Genomic DNA, 21,090 nt, shown 5'->3' with positions numbered 1-21,090 from the left:
ACCAGTAAATCACCGGAATTATTCGGAATTCCGGCAACTTGGCAGCGCCGCCGCCGCCGGCTAAGTTTTTTGATCTACGGGGAACGGATTTAATGAAAACGGAACAGAAATGGGTCGATCTGTTACGGGTTGGGCGGTTTAGTTTGGTATTAAAAAGCGTTGTGGATTGTGCAGAAAGGTTCATTTGTTTTCTACATTAAACTGGGAATTTCGAAAATTCAATTATTTTTCGATCGGATATTCAATTATGCATTTTATTGTATCATGAATTATTATATGATCCTTTTATGTTTCTGCTTCATTTATAATTATGAGGAACATAATATTGAAGCAAATGGACAATACTGTTAGATTCTAAAAATGCATTAGTTACTAATTCATAATATCCTAGTTACCTACGCATAAATGCAACGTATTTTTTATTAAGGTTGTATACTACATTTATTACTAGGTTCTTGATTGATTTTTTCAATGTGTAATCTCCTTCTAAATATCCTCTAGCAACCTTACTCTACTCTAGTCCACCCAGCTCTTACAAATCTGAAAATCTCGACCAGCGTTGACAAGAAATGTTGCTGATGATTTTAGCCCTAACCTTTAAAGGTTACGTGTATAAATTTGGCAGCTGGTGGACTATTAGTTTGGAAAAATCTAACCGTATTAAATCCGGAGATCTTGGTGGCCACCGAATATTTTAATTATCTGAAGATTATCATGGTATGTACCGGGTTTTTCACTATAATTTGACCCCCCCTTCAACTTTGTTAATAAAAGAGGTACAAAAAAATGTTTCCTACAAAAGTTTCACGAAATCGACTAGTGTTTTTTGAAATGATTTCGCAAAACGAAATATATACAGAGTGGGCAACATATTGATAGCAACTTCATTTTTTCAAATGGTACACCCTGCAAATTTTTCTATATTTGACTAGCTCTTTTTCCCCTGATTTAGAATATATAACATGTTTGGCCTATCTTTCTTATTCTGAGTACCACAGAGTTTCAAATTTTAAGAACCATCTGGCAAGCAAAGTAATCTGTTTTCAATTGGAAGGCTGCGATAATTCAGAATACCCTTTTTGAGTTATCTCGTTGGCAACGATATATGATATAACATACGTTTGTCATTGAATAAAACTAATCATCGAATATGTACTACACAGAAGAGGAAAAATTTGAAATATTTTCGCTTTATGTGGGGAACAGTAAGAAAGCTACAAGGAGGGAATAAATGGAGTTGCATCCAAATGATCCAATTCCAATTTATAGTAAAAAACGTATGTCATATTGTTGCCAACAAGATAACTCAAAAAAGGGCATTTTGAATTATCGCAGCCTTCCACTTTACTGATTACTTAGCTTAGATTTCAAATTTGCATATTTAATTGAGATTCATTTAAATAAATATATGTCATTCAAAATAATATACATTAATAATGATATAGTAAAATCGAGTGTTTGAAAATATATCACAATCCGACAACGTAATCTAACCATGTTGGGGTGATGTAAAAATTGCGTATACTTCCTCTATTTATATTTATCACTCTATGATCTAGCCCGAAAATGTGTCATCCATTTTTTTCTAGCTCAAAAGGATTCTGAGATCCCATCACTGGATAATGACTTTGGCACACCCGATACATGTAATAATAACCATGTCGAATGTTGCGTATAATTTCAAATTTCATCGCCCACACAAACCAATTACGCACAGCCCCGGATTAAAAACCAGTTACATACTATATTAATACCTTCTCGCGTAATTCAGTCAATTATCAGCGGAGCGCGCAATACCGCGCCAAACATTAATATTCTCGTAAATTTTCGATATATAATTTCGCCGAGCACACACGTGCCACACGTATAGAGAGTTCATGCAGTCGCGAATGCGATTTGGCATTTAAATATCAAAGCAAGGCACCGTCGTCGGAGCTGAAAATCGAATTCTATCCCTTCGTACAGCCGTGATATGGGATTCTACATTTTGGATAAAAAGCAGTTGATGAAACGATCAAAATCTTAAACATCAGCTGGCATAGTTATGGCATCCGTTTTTTTCGGACATGCATAGCATATTGTTAATTGAAGTCTTGACAAAGGTTAAGTGAATATTATTAACGTCATTGGTTCGATTGAATGCATAAATGAAAGAAGAAATTATAAAAAATTATAAAGTAAAAAATCCCCATCAAATCGATGATAATCAAAGTCATCTGCTTGGCCATTAGGGATTCATCAAGCCAAGTATTTTGACATTTTAACCAACTACTTCACTTGAAAATCAAGCTCTTGAAAAATTACATACTTGAGCTTGACTCGATTCAAGATATTTATTGCTTGACTTGATATCAAGCTTCTTGATATTACTTGAGCTTGATATGCACGGCATATATTTCTGCAATCTCGTGCGCGGGGATCCCTCGAGCGCCGAAAGACTGTAGCATTCGCCAGTGAGACTTCATAAGTAGTTTTCTCACATTTCTATGGAATCTATTGGTATATTTTGGTAGCTTCAGAAATATCTTTCCAAAATTGGCCAAAATGGCCAAGGATTTTTTATCAACACCAGCATCTTCAGCTCCTGTTGAAAGACAATTTTATAGAGCTGCTCTTACAGTAACAAAAACCCGCAATAGGTTAGGCCACAAATCTATAAGATGCCTCATGTGTCTTAGATCCTGGATGGAAAATTATGAATCAAACAAAACTCGGAGATTTCTCAATATTAGGAAACTTTATTTTTCATTCTGTTATGATTTATAGTGATTTAATTTATGATTCTATTTCAAAAAAAGTTGATATTTTCTGTTTTTTCATGCAATAAGTTTAATAAATAAAATTATTTTTTGCAAAGTTCCTTCTTATTTCATCATTTTTTTAATAATGTGACACTACTTAATAAAACTGCTTAAAAACAAGTAGCTTGATATGATTCAAGTACTTGATCAATAAATACTTGACTTGACTTGAGATTTAAAAATTACAACTTGACTTGAGCTTGAAAATCAAGCCAAACCGTGAATCCCTATTGACCATAATACTGACTTTTTGCAGACTTCAAAATAATGCTTGAATGTTTCGGTCTCTACTTGACAGCAATTCCTCTTGATATGATCAAAAAACACTTCATTTCCTCTCATATGATATAAGTGAAAATAAAATGTTTTACTTTTTGATCAAAATAATGCTCAAGGGAAAGAAATTCGGCTCTAATGAAGAAGTGATTACCGAGGTTGAAGTCTATTTCGAAAGCAAAGACGAACCTTTCTACAGAAAAGGTATTGAAAAATTATGGAAGCATCGGAGTGCAAGTATCACTCTTGAAGGCGACTATTTTGGCGAATAAAGTCGAAATTTAAAAAAAAATGGCTTTTCAATGATAACTTATTGTAACTAATATTTCTAATCTCGAATCCTTCATATTTTTCGCAGGATTCGCAGGACCAACTCGAACGTACGCGTCTGGACGGAGGCCAAACATAAATATTCTTCTGAAATTTTCGATATATAATTTCGCCGAGCACACACGTGCCACACGTATCGAGGGTTCATGCAGTCGCGAATGCGATTTAGCATTTAAATATCAAAGCAGGGCACCGTCGTCGGAGCTGAAAATCGAATTCTATCCGTCCGTACGTCGTGATATGGGGTTCCTCATCTTGGGCTGGTAATTCGTTTTTATGCCGGAGCAAGAAGAGACTTTCAATCGCGGTCAATACGACCTGAAAAAAGGGGAAGAAGTTGATGTGGAGCGGGACTCAGATTACTGGCGTTTTGGCTTCGAGAACGTTTGGAAATAATGGAGGCAAAAAAATTCTTATTGCCGCTTGGATTTTGTTGGATTACGTTTTGGTAAAAGTGAAGGTAGGAAGTCTAAGAGTTACATGCGAAACATTGAGAAATCTACGTAGTGGATTTTAATTACAACAAGTTCACAAAATCTGTCAACTATATCTAAAGGAATGTTGAGTACAAGAAGACTCGTCGGTCCAAATGATCTTATTAAAAAAATCTGGATCTGCATGATGTTTTCGCAACATTTGCCGGAAAAATTGAATTTCGTTGAGGTGAACAATTGCCATTGTTCACTAGGTAATGCAACATCGAAGATTTCTTAGCAGAATTGACAAACTTGATTTTTCAGAAACGTACCCATTTGGATAAAAACAGCCATATGTTTTTTCTTTGAATAACAAATGACTTGTGTGATTCCTTTTTGAAATCACTATGAAATAGACAATTTATTGGTGTAATGTGCAGCAGTAGCTCAGTACATTTTGGTTCCAATACGATGAGCTAAACTTCATGAACGAAAGAATCCACTACCAAAATTTTCAATAAAAATATTTCTCACAGCCCCCCTTTAAAATGTTCGGAGAATGTTTTTGATGTAAATGTTAAAATCATTCTCCAGCAATATTTAACTGAAAAAATTAACCAAAAAGGTGTAAAATTGTACCAACCTTAAAGACAAAACTATTGAAAGGGGCAATAATTCATTATTTTCAAAAGAAACAAAATTTCTCGAAAACGGTTAGACTTTTATAATGGGAATTTCGTCATAGCAGGTGGGTTATCCTTTGATCTACATTATCCTTCCGTTTGAAGTGGTCTTTACGTGACAGCCTTTATAATCAATTGAACAGGAAAGAAACAATTCAATCTGATCTGATTTATGTTGAACAAACTTCCCACTCTCACTAAGAAAGAATGTGTCAGTGCACCAATAACTCTATGTACCACCTCGTGCCACCTGAACTTACCCACATTCCACCCTTTTTACCTTCTTTTCCCATCCCCGTTTCATTTATTCCGGCACGTCTCCCCGGATTAGCCAGTCCGAAATTAAGCAGAGACGAGTTTCGCCCACAATTAATCACGGCCAACTTCGGGAAAAAAGAACAAAAGTCCTCTCCTCCCCAGAACCCGGAAAAAGGGACGATAAAAACCACCACGTAGCAATAACTCATTATTATCCCATCACAGCCTGTTTCATTCGGCAAGGACAAGAATCCGGCTAATGCAAACGCGGGAACAAAATGTTCCCCGAAAAAAAATGAATCCCGAATTAATATGAATTTATACCCGCCCCCTTCAACTCCACCCCCACCTCGGGGGACGGCTAACAGTCGGTAAAAATCAAGGAGGCCGTTTTTTACGACTAGGGGTAGCTTTGGGCCCGAATGGGGTCGGTTTTCAATGGAAAGAAAATATCTTGATAGTCATTAAGACGGGGTTGTTAATGGTTGGGAGGGAGATAGGGGAGAAGATATCTTCGGGGGAGTGGAACTATCGAGATTCGAGGTGAGATTTACCACTTTTCGAGGGTTGAAATGGATACCCACTCGATGGGAAGGATACGAAGAGGTTGTTTAGGGAAGGAGATACGGTGTTGCCTGAAGTTTTGTGTTTGGTGCTTGAAAGACTCGGTTTTTAATGGTTATCTCCCAATATCTACGAGGATTATTCTTTGAACTCTGTTATTAGAAGACTATTTGAAAGATCTTTATTTTTAAATTTGCGTCTGAAGCTTCGACAACAAAGTTTTCAACATAAAAGATTGCAGGTTATTATAGTTTGTGGATTCGGTGCTTTCAAACCTTGAATAAACATCTTGAAGTTCAAATTAAAGGGTTAGGACCATTAAAATCAATTTGGACTAAGCCAATGTTTCGTTTATATATTAAGACTCTGTCAATGTTACATGGAAAACAATTAGTTTTAGTTGAAGTAATAAATATGTACAATATAAATAAAAGGTTCCAAACGTTTCCAAGTATTTCTTGACCAGTTTCACAACATTAGGTCGAGCATTGTCATGCTTTAAAATCACTTAATCATGTCTCTCGTTGTATTGCGGTCGTTTTTTTTTAATGCGCGGCTCGAACGCATTAATTGCGTTCGATAACGATCGCCTGTAATTGTTTCAGTCGGTTCTGAAAACTCATAATACACCACTCCGAGCAGGTCCCAACAAATATTGAGCATGACCTTGGAACCCTGAATATTCGGTTTGGCTGTCGATGTCGAAGCATGGCCGGGATATCCCCATGATTTTCTGTACTTTGGATTATCGTAATGTACCCATTTTTCGTCTCCAGTCACAATTATGCGATGCAAAAATCCCTAACGTCCTTGCCTTGCAAGCAGCTGTTCACAAGAAAACAAACACCGTTCAACATCTCTCGGCTTCAACTCGTACGACACCCAATTTTCTTGTTTCTGAATCATTCCCAGGACTTTCAGGCGTTCTGAAATGGCTTGTTGCGTCACTCCCAATGATCCTGCTAATTCTTCTTGCGTTAAACAAGGGTCTTGATCAAGTAATGCCTTCAATTCTGCATCTTCGAAAACATTCTCTCTTCCATCACCATTCTGATCTTCGACATCAAAAACACCATTCTTGAAGTGTTGAAACCACTCCCGGCACGTTCTTCGACTAATAGCGGTCTCACCATAGGTATTTGAGAGCATTCGATGAGCATCAGCCGCAGATTTCTTCATATTGAAGCAGAAAATTGTAACCTTCCGCAAATGACGAGAATTTGGCTCGTAAGCTGACATGTTTAATCAGGACTAACTTTATGATGCAGACACAAATCGACTTATATTTCGATGGCGTTATGTTTACAAATACCTAAGCTTATTGTATGACGATCTATTCATTTCATTTTTTCTATTGTATCTACGATCTATTCATTTCAACTACCACTTATCTTGCAAAACGGCGGAAGCAAAGTTGTACACCTTATAATACTTTATTAAATGAATAAAATTAAAGAGAGACACATTAAAAAGTCTATTATAAGATAGTGCAGTGGCTTTTTTGGATCTGAGGGTTATTAGAGAGGATAATGGATTCCTCTTAACAACATCCGATGATGACTAACTCTTAATTCTCGCCTATTGATCAATCATGACTTTATTACAGCTGAAATGTTTTTTATGTCTCAGTCGTCTAACATAATTTTCCTTTTTTTCCAGAAAACGATGAGCTAGTCCAACCTCAACCAGTTTACGATGAGAACGATGAAGGTATGTTCTAGAAATTTTGATCTGATTAAACGTGCTTTAAAGGATTACTTATACACTTGCATGATAATATTGTATACAATTGTATTTGCAAGCAAACTAAAAGGTATTTAAAAATATCCAATTTCTCAGCAATTTTCTTAGGTTTGGTTAAAAACACTTTCGAATTCAGGTTTATGAATAATTCACCCTTTGTATTTGTTTTTATTGATTTCTTAATGCTTATACTCACTACATCGACATATTCTAGAGGAAGAAGAAGATGAAGATGGTGGAATCAACTTTTCCGAAAATGACATCAAATTTGAAGATTTCTGCAAACGGTGAGTACAATTTTCAGACCAGTTATAAGTCTGGAGTTTTATCCATCTCTTTTTTCTTTCTTTACAGGCTGAGCCATCCCAAGATAGTCAGAGCAACAGCCTTGGCTCTGTCCATGTTCGAAGAGAATTCAGTGAACACCAACCATTGCATCGTCAAGTTGATGCACAGAATCGCATTCGATTGCAAGATGTATGCTATGATGTACCAAGTCTCGCTCTTCATGACGTTTAAGAGGATAATGGACCTCAAAGGAATGCCAGAATATAAGGTTAGACATCAGAGGCTCCTTCAGATTGTTTCACGCACTATTTATGCATTTTTTTTTCTTTAGGAACTTGTAAAATTCGTGACGTACATTCTACGCCAGTTCTTCAAAGCGGCGGAAACCAATAAGAAAATCTTCATGGAAGCTCTCTTCTGGAAGTCTTCTAAGGACGCTTACGATGTAGAGTATGGCTATGGAAGCTACCAAGAGAAGTGAGTCTTTGTTTAAATTAGTTTTTATAGCTTGTCTCCTCTCTGATGTAAAGTTTTCTTAGACCTCGCAAGTTGGCAACATTGCTTGCAAGGACCTGCCATTTCTATTTCATTTAAGGAAGTGTATCGAACTGAAATAATATCGAAAATATTTCCCTCTAATGTTTTTATGATTCGTAAGTTGAAACTGTTTCATTTATGAAAAAATAAGGTGAGTTTCATGAGTGAAGATGGTGTTGAACAATTTCAGTCAATGCACAAAAAGTGCTTTTTCCAAAAAAAATCTTTTTTTCTACTTTGTTTTGATTGCTTCTTGTTACAGTCATCTTAGTTTTTCAATATAGAAAAATTTTCGTCGATAACAATACACGTCCCTCCTTTTTTCAGTTTTATATTGTACACCGTGAATTTCTTCTTCCTTTTCTTATTCTCTAAGTTGTATCCACGCAGTGGTATCATGGTATATGCACACTAATTAGGGTAGAGAAAAGAAGTTGTATGCAAAAGTACCACGAAAGACCATTGTTACACTAATGCAGTATCATTTATATATGATATATTAAGTATTGTGACGAAAATTTCGGCTAGACACAGACATTATGTCCAGTTGCTTTTTGTCGCCACAGATATAAGCGGAAAGGAAGTGTTCTACTTTTTAATCTTATCAAAATAATGCTCCAGGGAAAGAAATTTGGCCCGTAACTTATTGTAACTATTTTTATACCTTCCTAACCTCAAATCTTTCGTGTTTTTCGCAGGGCCAACTCGAACGTACGCGTCTGGACGGAGGAAGACGAGGACGAGGTTCGTCGCCTGTTCATGGAGCACAAGGAAAAGCAATTAGAGGACGGTGAGTGTAATCGTAATGAAGGCCGGTCGAAGTGACCAGTCGGGGCCCCCTTTTTGATGGATTATAATAACCGGTAACCCGATCCACGTTCGGGTATCTTGAAAAGGGTCGAGTGGATTGTCTTGTTTGTCGGCCGCCCGCGTTTTTGCCGCTCGCGCGGTAGCTGACAGGTGTCAGATGACGTAATTGAGGTCCCGAAAATATGCCGGGGGATAATTTGTCACGAATTTTGCGTGACGTTTCGAGGGGCGGTGGATTCGAGTGGAGCCAGAGGGGTGCCTTTTTCCGGGGATATCGATAAATGGAATTATGGTGATGGACGGACAGAAATTTTTACGATTTTTTTTTTTGCGGAATTCTGAATGATTTTCTCTGAAGAATGTCCTACATAATATACAGGGTGGTCCAACGAAAACTTACCACCTCGAATTTCCGACTTTAAAATGAAAATGTGGAAAATAGCTCAGACACGTCAATTTCTAACTCGAGGAGGAAAAACTTTTTCGCTTTTCGTATCCCCGTAACTTCAATCCCCTTACGGGGGTGATCACAACCCCTTGATTTTGAATAGGGATGAGGGGTGTGGCGATAACTAATTTTGAAGATCGCATCGAGAATTATCTGACCCTAAAATTTCGCTTCAAAATATCCATCAATAATAAAATAACATCGAAAATAGTGAAAGAGGCATTGTGGAAAACAACAAAATTTAAAAAATATTCATAGGTAGCCTTTTCATTGGTGACACAAGCCCCTAAAATGCCATTCTTCAAATTTTAAACTTGACGAAGAAAATTTTGAAAAATTATTTCTTTTTTGGAAGTGTGGAATTCTTCAAGGAAAGATTTAAGTGCTTTTGTTTACCCCTTCTAAATTTTGACAAAGATTCACCACCTTAAAACTTTCGCACTTATCTGATGACACCCTGTATATTTTAGAGCATTTTTGGCTTAATGGATCCGAAGGGACGATATAAAGGTTAACACCCTTCATTGTTGAGGGGTAAACTCATTTTGGTATGAAGATAGACACAAAATGTTGTAACTGTTAAGAATGACATATCATTCATTATTTCTTCAAATTCATTCATTCATTCAAATTTCTCAAAGCTAGCGGTATACTCTTTTCTCACCAAGAATAAAAGTTTTCCAAAGTAACTGCGTCGGTCGACTAGTCACTATTACCGTTTGTTCTCTAATTTTACGTCTGTACAATTTTTTTTCTGTTATCTCACCCATGTTTTCAGACGTTGTCGATTGGGTGCTGGAAAACTTGATAGACAACACGCGTAGCAGACGAGCCCTCCTGAAGAAAATGAAGGAGCTCTACCTCCTCACCGATTACAAGAAAGGCAACGCAAGGAAATCCGCTAAGGTACCGAAACATTGGAGCCCTGAAGAGGAGGACCAACTGACGGAGTTGTACGAGCAATTCAAGGATGCTATGGGTAAGTTCTTCCTCGGCCGGATATCCTTTGAATGTCAATATCTTACCCGCTTTCCTATTGTAGATCCTCTGGGTTGCATCATGGACAGACTTAATGTATCGAGGTCGAAGAATAGGATCATCGAGAAGTTGCTGGTTCTTGGTTTGATACAGGATAGGAAGGAAGTTAGAAAGAAGAGGACTAAGGGAGCTTCAAGACCCAGATCTGGTGAGTTTGCGTTTCAATTTGTAGCTTGGTGCATCAACTGGGGGATTTATAAATGAAGGCTACGTTGCTGTGCGGATAAAAAATTTCTTATTTCTACTTTAACAGTCATTTCAACAGTTTGTATATTCGTGTGGGTACGTAATATTCGAGATTATCATTTTTTGTTCTGGGGAACAATTTGGAATCGAGTCCCTTTTTTTGATCCTTTACGAATACGTTAAATATAATGAAGTCAAATTCTTAACTGAGACTAATTGTAACCATTATCCACTGTTTTAAACAATTCCCAATAAGATCCTACATAACATTGGCAAATCTGACATAGTTCAAAGGGATCTTTGATATCAACTCGTATGAGTTTAGAACCAGCTTGGCCTGAAGTGCCAATACTTTTTAAGCTGTATAATTCTAGACATTTGCTGAATCTGCAATTTGAATGAATTGTCGCCACTATGTTTGATGAAGTCACTATACAGTAAACGTGAAAACAGTGCCATCTGTTCGCCAGGCCCGACACTCGGTATAACTCCGATTCTCACAGAATTCCAATCAAAGCGTTGTTCCGACCTAATTTCCCTAACGAATATCCATTATTCAGGGGCGCACCGCACCCACAACCCCCGAAAACGTTCGGACGGGTCCATCAATGCATCTCCATCAATTGGAGAGAGAACCGCGTAACTTTCTGCAAGACTTAGTCCGAGAGCACTCCCAGTAACTTCGTACACGAATTCGAAACATGCGGTCCGTGTGTTGTGGTCGAGGAATTTCCTACAGATACGATCGTCCACTGGACGTTTCGGACTCTGCAGACTACGCTATAAAGTTTTGCCGTCGATGCCCGGTTAGAGTTTGATGTGCACGAATTCGATTGAGTTGAATTCGTTGTTGGATTGTAAATTGATGGGTTTGGTGATAGTCATTCATAAATTTACTATACGGGTGGTTAGACAGTGGATAGGACAGTTTGTTATTGAGTCGAAGGTAAGACGTTCGATCCTCGGATTGGGAAAGAAATTTTTTGGTTACGAGGAACCATCAAACCATTCGCTGATGAGTAAAAAAAATATAGTGATGTGACTCATGTGGCGATGAGACACAGTAAGAAAGTCTGCAGTAAACAAAACCGATGTTCCTGGCCTGACTAGAACAAGCTCTTAGTTTCTGAGAGGTCTCACAGAGGCCTATGAGTGTCAGGATTCAAAACAAACATGAACAGTATCTACTCATTACACTAATTGACAGACTAATTGACGACCTCAACCGACAAGTTCGATTCAATTTATACGAAATTTATGTTTAGATGTTTGCACAATTAACACATTTGAACATTACCATAGAGTATGGTAATGTACTCAATGGACTCAACATGTCAACCTGAATCAACAATCAATAAGTGTTAACTTCCAACAATCAATAAGTGTTAACTTCCAACAATCAATAAGTGTTAACTTCCAAAGCAGCAACGCATTGACAATTCAGAACGCTATTTGGAGCTGTTTAATGGAAACAAATAGGAATTTTTGTTTCGATATGTGACAGTGGATGAAACATGGATTCATCACTACACTCACTTAACTGAGTGGAAAGCAGTAGGTGAAAGACGTCCAACCGACCAAAATCTCAAACATCATCTGACAGTGTTATAGCATCCGTATTTTGGGGTGTCCATAGTATTTTGTTCATTAACTATCTTGGTGAAACCATCAACAGAATTTAAGATAAAACTTCCTCAGATGCAATGCTCCTTGTCACAATCGATTGAAACCATGGTCAAACAGCTTATTTCCATTTATCCCACACTCGTCTTCTTCTTCCCTCTTCCACATAGGCTTGGAGCCTGTTCTTCATCAATGATGTATTCGGTGCGTAAATTATCGCTCCATGTCTTTCTGGGTCGACCGATATTTCTCTATCCTTGAGGTGATTTATCTCTTGCCTTCCTCGCTATTCTGTCTTGTCCCATTCTTTCTATATGTGCGTTCCATTCTTCCTTTCTGTTGTCTATCCACTCTCCGATTTTCTTCACTTCACACAGCTTTCTGATGTCATCATTCCTTTCTATCATATGATTCAGTTTGAATTATTTTTGTCACTTTGACATATAATGTAACTTGATAACATATTAATCAACAGTCTCCTTACATACTCTTATAAATTCTTGCCTTCGTTTTTATGTTCACATGTTTATTCCTCCATATAGTGTCGTTAAGGCAGCCTGCAATTTCATTTGCCCGCATGAATTGTTGATATAATTCATCTTCAATACAGCCAAAACTGGGTAATTCGACCCCCAAGTATTTGAATGACATTACCTGTTTTATTATTTTCTGATTAACTTTCAGTTTAAATCGGAGAGGTTCTTTTGCTGTTGTCATTCATTTAGTTTTTTCAGTGGCTATGTTCATATTTAATTGCTTCTCGATATTGAAGAAGAGTTGGAGGATTTTCTGAAGGTCGTCCTCATTTTCTGCGAAGAGTACTGCATCATCGGCATAACAGAGGATCGTTAACTCTCACACTCGTGATTTAAGAAAATTTCTCAGTATTCACTTCAAGAATCAAGAACAGTATCCAATATAGTAATGAAACGAGATAAAGGATTTCATTATTGTTGTTCTAGACTTGCGCTTAATTATTCGCGACGATTGCTCAACTTTGGCTCCAAGGTGTATAGTTATGGTTCAGATTGTAGAACAACCTAAAAAAAACTAAAAACATTTTGAAAGATTCCTGCAAATTTCAAATCTGTATTATGCCCCTGGCAGAAGTTTATATTTTCAAGGACGCCACTGATGAAACGGCTGCTAGTCCGAAAACGGACCGAACCAAGCGCGACATATTAATCCGCGCGCCCTCTATCGACAGACAACAAAGGCACACACACACCACGTTCATTTCGGGAATCGTCGATGTTTGACAAGATCCGAATATCAATTACGTCGGAGCGCGATGACGTACCGCAAACAAAAGCCTCTCGCGCTACTGGAGGGGGGTGGCGTTCGACTCAGTCAGCTGCCGCTTTTTACCGCCGCCTCCATTCATCTGGAGGCGGTCGGCGGAGCGGAATAAATTGCCGCCCGATCAATACAAAGGGGGTTAATTGAATCCGCGAGTTCGGTGAGTTTTTCGATCTTGAATCGGCCTAGGATCGGACCCCGGGGTACGATGCCTCAAGTCGCACGCTCCGCTGCGCCTCTACTGCCGGAATTGTATCGGACTATGATGCGTTCGGTGCGGAGACTCTTTCGGGAGAGTTTTAGCTGGGTGATGGGAAGAAACTGATGGTAGTTCTGGAGATTATTCGATTCGCAGGTGTTCTTGGATGTTCTCGAGAACAAGAGCAGAGTTATCGAGAACTTTTGACACTACTTTTGACAACTATTCCAGATGAAAGTACCTGAAAACGTTATGAAAATAGGAGTGGAAATGCCCTAAACATAGGACAGTTAAAGAATTAAATTATTTTTGGGATATCGCGTTTTCGTGAGGATTATTTATTAAACACCGATGGACGACAGACGAGAACTTTATTGTGGTACAGCACTTGGAAACATCCTTGAGCACTACTAACTCAACTGGTCATCACCTCCTAACTTACTCCCTTTATACCTTGGTAACAAACATAAAATCATATTGTACACCGTGAATTTCTTCTTCCTTTTCTTATTCTCTAAGTTGTGTGCCTGCGTAATGGTATCATGGTGCCTGCACACTAATTATGGTAGAGGAAAGATGTTCTCTATTGTATCTTTCTGAGAACCCTATGAATGAGAAAATTGTATGCACAAGTATGCAGATCTTATCTGCTAACTTACCCATGCAGTACAAAAGGTATTTGCACCGATAGTGTCCTGTCAGCAGACCCACCATTGCCCGAAGCTTAGCGCGTGGATGTCCTTTTTGCAAGTTCATCGGCTTTTTCGTTTCCTTCAATAACACAACGCCCTTAATCTTCGAAATTCATTCGCGCCACTTCTTTTTGTGTCATGATTGTTAGAACTCAAAAATTTCTGGCAGCCATAATCGAAACCTTATTATAATTTATTACTGAATTGTCGGTTATTATTTGTGACGCTAATATAAATGTTGATATGAAGTCATTTTAATCGTCATGTTACAATTTAGTCATATATTTCTCGCATTCAAGCTAAATTGAGTATTTTTTTTGAGGAAATTGAAATAAGGAATTGCACTTCGTCATTTGTATCGACAAGGACATTTTTTGGACTTCTCCTCGCGAAAGTATCTCTGTGAGTCACTGTGAGGTATTGTCCAAAGTAAACTATGGATTGCCAATTTTTTATTCTTGTCTTGATTCTTTTGCGAGATATCCTTTGCAGAAGGTACACAACTCGTGCAGGCAATTCATGTTTGGCTTGAGAAAATATGATAGGGGAATAAGTGTTGGATTAAATAAACTTGCGTGGCTCAGGGTCGAGAATATTATTCGGCTTTAGATGACGATAACGGCAAAAAGAATTTTGAGTTTCTGTAATCCTCCTTATTTGAGGAAAAAGTTGATTTTTAGTTGAGTTGAGTTCACTGTTGTTATCATTGTCATTTCAAGTTTATTGTGTCTTCTTCTAATCTTCTTATTTCTATTTTTTGTTAGTATTTTCCTGGATTGGTTGTTTTCCTTTTATTTTGGGGTTATTTCGAAGTAGCTTAAGCTAGACTTCGCCCCTATTTTATATTGTATTATTTTTTTTATCTACTCCTATTGAATTATATATTCATTATTTAACTGCTTTTGAGCAATTAATAGTATCTATTAACAAACATCGTGAGTTATAATAACTCACTGCTATAACTCACTATAATACATCGAAAATATGGATCTGTGCTTCTATACTTCTCTGCTTCTATTCGATTGGCCGAAAGGGAACATTCCATTATTGTTATTGAGGGGAGGAATGTCCGAGGCAATGTCACTTTAATAATTTTGACGTTTTCAAATTAAGTTGATATCTAATTATTGTGAATGTTTTGCTGAAAACGATTAATTCAGATAGTGAAGATGAAATATTATATAGGTATACATTTCCAAAAGACAAACAGCTAAATAAAATAAAACGAAGTAATTTCCACTAGTGGAAATTACTTCGTTTTATTTTATTTATAATGAATTTCCGCCAAGTAAGGACCGAATCCATTAAACAAACAGCTAATGTTACCATACAGAATTACTTACCCGAAAAAAATATAAAGGAGTTTGTAGCAGTAAGGTCATTAAGTCGTCGTTTACAGGGAATGTTTTTTGGTATATTTTAATGCATTTTTATAGGCAACTATTAAGGGTTTTCAATATAGTTCTATGTCTGTACTCTGTACTGGACTCGAGCTAGCCGAAGCTAGTTCGATTGTGATTAATGACACTAAGTTTCCATCTCTCTTGTAGTCGGGATCGAGCACTTATGTTTATTTCCCGTTCCTTCTGTCTATATTCTAAGTCGGTATTTTTTTCTTAGTATTTATTTATATAGTCGTAGATAAAGTATAGTATTCAACTTGCGGTAATGGTCATAACTCACTTGATGAATTACAGCACTCGCCTGCGGCTCGTGCTGCAAACTTCATCTGCGTGAGTTATGACCTACATTACCGCTCGTTGAATAATATACTATTCTTACAATGAAGACACTATTATTATTAATCATATATATGAAGTGCAATATTTTCGGTGAAATATAACGAGGGAAACATCTTCAACTCCCCCAACAAACAAGCATAACCAACAGACGAACAATAGTCTCCAGAAGAATCCTTGTTGCTCCAACCGCATTCCAAACTCCCTGCGGACGTCACTTCTTACATCGGCCCTTTTCTCCCGAATAATTTATATTTCCACTTTAAGAATTTTATTACCGGCTACATCCGCGTTTAATGGGCCGTCCCGACGTGTTTTTACGTATTTTTTTTTTCGCTATCCGGCGTCGGATCGTTTCGGTGCATTCCTCAGTTCCGAGGATAACTTGATGATTTAATAAGGGCAGTTCGGGTAATTGATGACCGATGGGAGGGGGAGACGGGGGTGTAGAGAAGGGGAATAACAGAAATTATGGAGTCACTGGGCAGGGATAAGGCCGGGTATACACTGGGATCGGAGATGTATGACGCGGTTTTGATTTATTAGCTTGTTTTCGGTTTCTTGGGTGGCATTGGTGAGTGGGAAAGAAGTGGGGGTTGGGGTTTCACGAATCGGTTTTTTTTATGGTGTTGAAGCTGGCTGGAAGAAGTGCCAGATAAATCAGATGTTTAAGGGAAACCATTGGAATGAGGACTATAAATATTGGAATTTGTAAATCACTGACGTGATCTCTGGAGAGCCTCTTTATTCTTGCGCCCAATTGAATTTCAACCAATGATTAGTTCAATATTCAGAACTTATCAAAACTGTGTTAATACTGCGATCAGTTGATGAAAACATTAGGAGTATTACATCCGAATTTGGGATGAAAACAGACATGGAAACTCTGAGCACCATCGCAGAAAAAACATTAAGAGAATGAGAAATAGCAATATGAGATCTGTTTGTAAAGTCTAAGATATAGTGAGAAGGGGAGGAGAAGATATTGGCGAGAGACCACGTAGAAAGAATGGACCACAACGGAGTTTCATACATCGCTAACCAGCAAACCGAAGACCATTAGGAAGACTACTAAAACGATGGAAAGATCTTCAGAATCCAAGGTAGCTGCATTCCACTGAGGCAACCTTCTCAACAAACGTTAAGGTCTAATAAAGAAGTAAAAGAAAGTGGCGGTGTAAAGGCGGAAACAAACTGGCATACATGATTAGCATAGTAGAACGTTTCAACGCATGATACAAGATCACAGATGAAAACCTCAGCAAAAACTCTGCTCCCCTGTGTCTTTTTAGTTATTGGTTTGTGAATTTGTTTACAGAATAAGCTGGCATATATTTGAGGGATTCATCTTAATCCAAAACTAACTAACTTAACTATTCAGCAAGTGGTTAAAGGTTTCTTCTACACCACAATCACATAGTGGGCTTTCAATAGAATGCCATTTGAAGAGCATACTATTGCAACGACCATGACCAGTCCTAAGTCGATTTAAAATACACCAAATTTTCCTAGGAAGATTGAAACCTAGAACTTTCTCTGAAGGATCGACGATAAGACTTTTGTTGAAGACATTACAAGAACTCCATTCCGAACGCCAAATTAGATTTCATTAGATTGAAAGAAAGTATTAATCCATAAAGGTTTACGCGACTTTAATCTGGCAGTTCTAGTATCTGGGAGGTAAGATACAATTGGAACTTAGTTCGGGCAGAAATGAAATTCATCCCATGATTTCTTGACTGCAACCTGTCTACGAATATGTAGAAGTAAATGTGATAGCACTGGTAACCAATGTAAAGGTGTAGATATAATAGTTCCACTGATAATTATCACAGAAACGTTAATCTGTGCATCAATTTTATGAATATGAGCACTATTGAACCAAACAGAACAACTGAATTCAGCAGGCCAAAGCTGCCATAGGAAGAGTGCTGGCATCATCACCCCCAAGAAGAACCAGCTGATTTTGGAAGGGTATTATTCCTCAACTTCAATTTCAAACGTAAATTCTCCAAGTGGACCTTGAAATTCAAAGAAAAATCAAGTTTAACTCCGAGAAGTCTAAAAAGACTTTTGTTGAAAAGATTACAAATATTGGCAATTCTAAAGGGTGTTTTTTTTTAGCGCTAAAAACTTCAAATTGCAATAAAACAACGATGGATTATTCGATTGACATTAATTTTATTTATCCCCAACATAATCTTGTGGCATTACATTTTAAATATGATTTCTGGCATATGACCGCCACGGCTGGCTCGGATGTAGTCCAATCTGGACATCCAATTTTCGATGACTTTTTCCAACACTTGTGGCCGTATATCGGCAATAACACGGCGAATGTTGTCTTCCAAATGGTCAAGGGTTTGTGGCTTATTCTCATAGACCAATGACTTTACATAGCCCCACAGAAAGTAGTCTAGCGGTGTTAAATCACAAGATCTTGGAGGCCAATTTACAGGTCCAAAACGTGGAATTAGGCGGTCACCAAACGTGTCTTTCAATAAATCGATTGTGGCACGAGCTGTGTGACATATTGCGCCGTCTTGTTGGAACCACAGCTCCTGGACATCATGTTTGTTCAATTCAGGAATGAAAAAGTTGGTAATCATGGCTCTATACCGATCACCATTGACTGTAACGTTCTGGCCATCATCGTTTTTGAAGAAGTACGGACCAATGATTCCACCAGCCCATAAAGCGCACCAAACAGTCAGTTGTTCTGGATGTAACGGTGTTTCGACATACACTTGAGGATTAGCTTCACTCCAAATGCGGTAGTTTTGTTTGTTGACGTAGCCATTCAACCAGAAGTGCGCTTCATCGCTAAACAAAATTCGCTTATGAAAATCGAGAACAACGGCAATCTCATTTTGCACTATTTGCAAGCGTCGTTCAGGCGTGAGTCTATTCATGATAAATTGCCAAACCAAACTGAGAATGAATCACTTGACAGCTGTTAAATCGGTCGCCATCTCGAACAGTAATGCCAACTTAAAGTTATATACCTCGAAAAAAAAACACCCGTTAGTATCTGGGAGATAAGATACGTTTGAAAATGAGTTCAGGTAGAGATGAAATTTATCCCAAAATGTCTCGACTGCAACCTGTCTACGAATATGAAGCGGAAGAACATTGTGACCGGCCAAATCGAACCGAATCTTCCGCAGCATCCCGATCGCTCCTTTACCCAGCCGAAACCTCGTTCTCCCAAAGTTATCACGACAATTCAGTCCCCTCTCTCCCGCCTGCTCCGATCGATCGGAACCCGAAGCGAGTGCCAAACTGGCCGCAAGAGTTCGACAATGCAGATCTTGAGTTCGTCGCCCCGAATTGTCCAATATTCCAGGCCATTAGGACAAGGTAATCGAGTACGGCAGTTCCGATGCCATCGGGCCGTTTTAATTGGAATTGTTCCGCTAACTCGACGTAATCGACAGGTAGGATGTTGTTTGCTGAGATACGGCCCAGCATCCTGGACGCCTGGAGAGGTTCTTCCAGAGAGGCAGTTGAAGGAAGACTGTTTTGTACTGAGTGACAAAGAAAAAAGAATACCCTGTGGTAGTGAGTTGATTACAAGAATTTTTTGTATACATGTCTCTTAGGGTTAGGTTAGTGATTGGTCAAAATTTCAGGAGAATCCTACCTTTGGAAAATAATTGAAAAATCAATAATGCGTTAGGCACCCAAAATGTCTTATGAACTCAGAGATACGCCTGACTCTTGAATCAGCTATCGAGCCTTGACCACAGAAGGTGATGATTTTATCAGAGACCCTATCATATTTTCGTAGTCCAAATACAAACCTACAGCATGAACTTTCTATCTTTTGAAGTCTGTATTTTGTAACAGAATCTAAAAAAGGGTAGACAATTATAAGATCATAAGGCAAAACCGATACTAAACACTAGTATCTCTCATGAGACCTTGCAAGAATGAATATTCGAATCATGTAAAGATATGTGTTGGATATCGATCTGCAATCGAATATTAAACCGAGATTCGTTGAGCAGTTTTAATACGGAACGGGCACACCTTCAAATTGATGATTACATTCTAGAGAAAGTAACATCGAAACTTATTATGGGATGCATCTCATCCCAAGCTGCTTGCTTGTACCTCAGAGAGTCAGCGTAGGATAGGTCAGTTGTATTTATATCACTACAGACAGCCAGGTCACGCTGAGATCCCTGGAATCATAAAGCCAGGGTTCTCTGATAACATGGGAGTGACACGAAGTGACCAGAGGCACTCTCTCCACTATGGGTACGGGGGCATTGTGGTATTGAAGGAAATCAAAGAGCCGATGAACATCCAAAACGAGCATCAAGGTTAACACCTCTTGGTCCTGAGCTGATCTGTGGGCTTGGAAAATACCAATACAAGGTAGCGGTGCAACAATGGGAGAGGGAAGATAGGAAAACACTCTGGAAGAATACTCCAGGTCTTGCTCAGGCAAAGGAATTTGTGGCGCTTTCACCGATCTATACCAGAAAGCTCCTGAAGCTACCACGAGCTGAGCTTCGGGTAATGGTGGGACTGACAGGACACTGTTGGTTCCAATTCCTTTTTGTACCGCATGGTTATGTAGAAAGGTAGGAGGTAGAAACAGCCGAATACTACAAATGTACAAATGCCCGGAGCTGATATAAGAACCACTCACATGGGAAAGTCAGTTCTGGATACTCACGAAGTAAAAGCCAAGGCTCCTAAGGATGGCTTTAGTTCCTTAACAGTATCAACAATCTCCTTGAGTTTTAATGAAAAGGTAGGGTCAGGCTTGTTCATTGAGTGAAAGATCGAAAGGTCTAGGGAGACGAGGCAACCAACCGACTTGATAGTCTCCAAAATGAGCTGAAGTACACCTCCTGGATGTAGCGCATAGCAATCCTGTTGACTCTGATCAGCATCATCAGCATAAAGGTTGCTTCTGTAAGTGAAAGCCTCTACACCATTTCGCTTTCTCAACCTTGGAAGGTTTAACTGGGACCTCGAATGGAATACCATCACCTTTAGAAATGATTCCAGATTTTTTGACATGCATAACGGTTGTGCTAGGGTGAAAATGCAGGTTGTAGGAAAACGAGATCATCAATTTTCAGTGGAAAAGCAGATGCCTGTGAAAGGAGGTCATTTTCGGTGTTCACGTCAAGTTGTCAAAAG

General features: G+C 38.4%; 1 protein-coding gene across 2 annotated transcripts in view; it reads left to right on the top strand.

Moving 5' to 3' along the window:
- LOC123671595 (protein timeless homolog) overlaps positions 1-21,090 on the top strand; it is a 232,774-nt gene that overhangs the window by 193,174 nt on the left and 18,510 nt on the right. For both annotated transcript variants that reach the window (XM_045605549.1, XM_045605550.1), the window contains 7 exons: positions 6,988-7,038; positions 7,286-7,358; positions 7,426-7,627; positions 7,691-7,836; positions 8,595-8,686; positions 9,933-10,133; positions 10,197-10,340. In XM_045605549.1, coding sequence (XP_045461505.1) covers positions 6,988-7,038; positions 7,286-7,358; positions 7,426-7,627; positions 7,691-7,836; positions 8,595-8,686; positions 9,933-10,133; positions 10,197-10,340 — 909 coding nt within the window. The remainder of the gene's footprint in view (positions 1-6,987; positions 7,039-7,285; positions 7,359-7,425; positions 7,628-7,690; positions 7,837-8,594; positions 8,687-9,932; positions 10,134-10,196; positions 10,341-21,090) is intronic.

This window comes from Harmonia axyridis, chromosome 1, assembly GCF_914767665.1.
Source record: "Harmonia axyridis chromosome 1, icHarAxyr1.1, whole genome shotgun sequence".
Classification (NCBI taxonomy): domain Eukaryota; kingdom Metazoa; phylum Arthropoda; class Insecta; order Coleoptera; family Coccinellidae; genus Harmonia; species Harmonia axyridis.
This window is presented reverse-complemented; position numbering and strand designations above follow the sequence as displayed.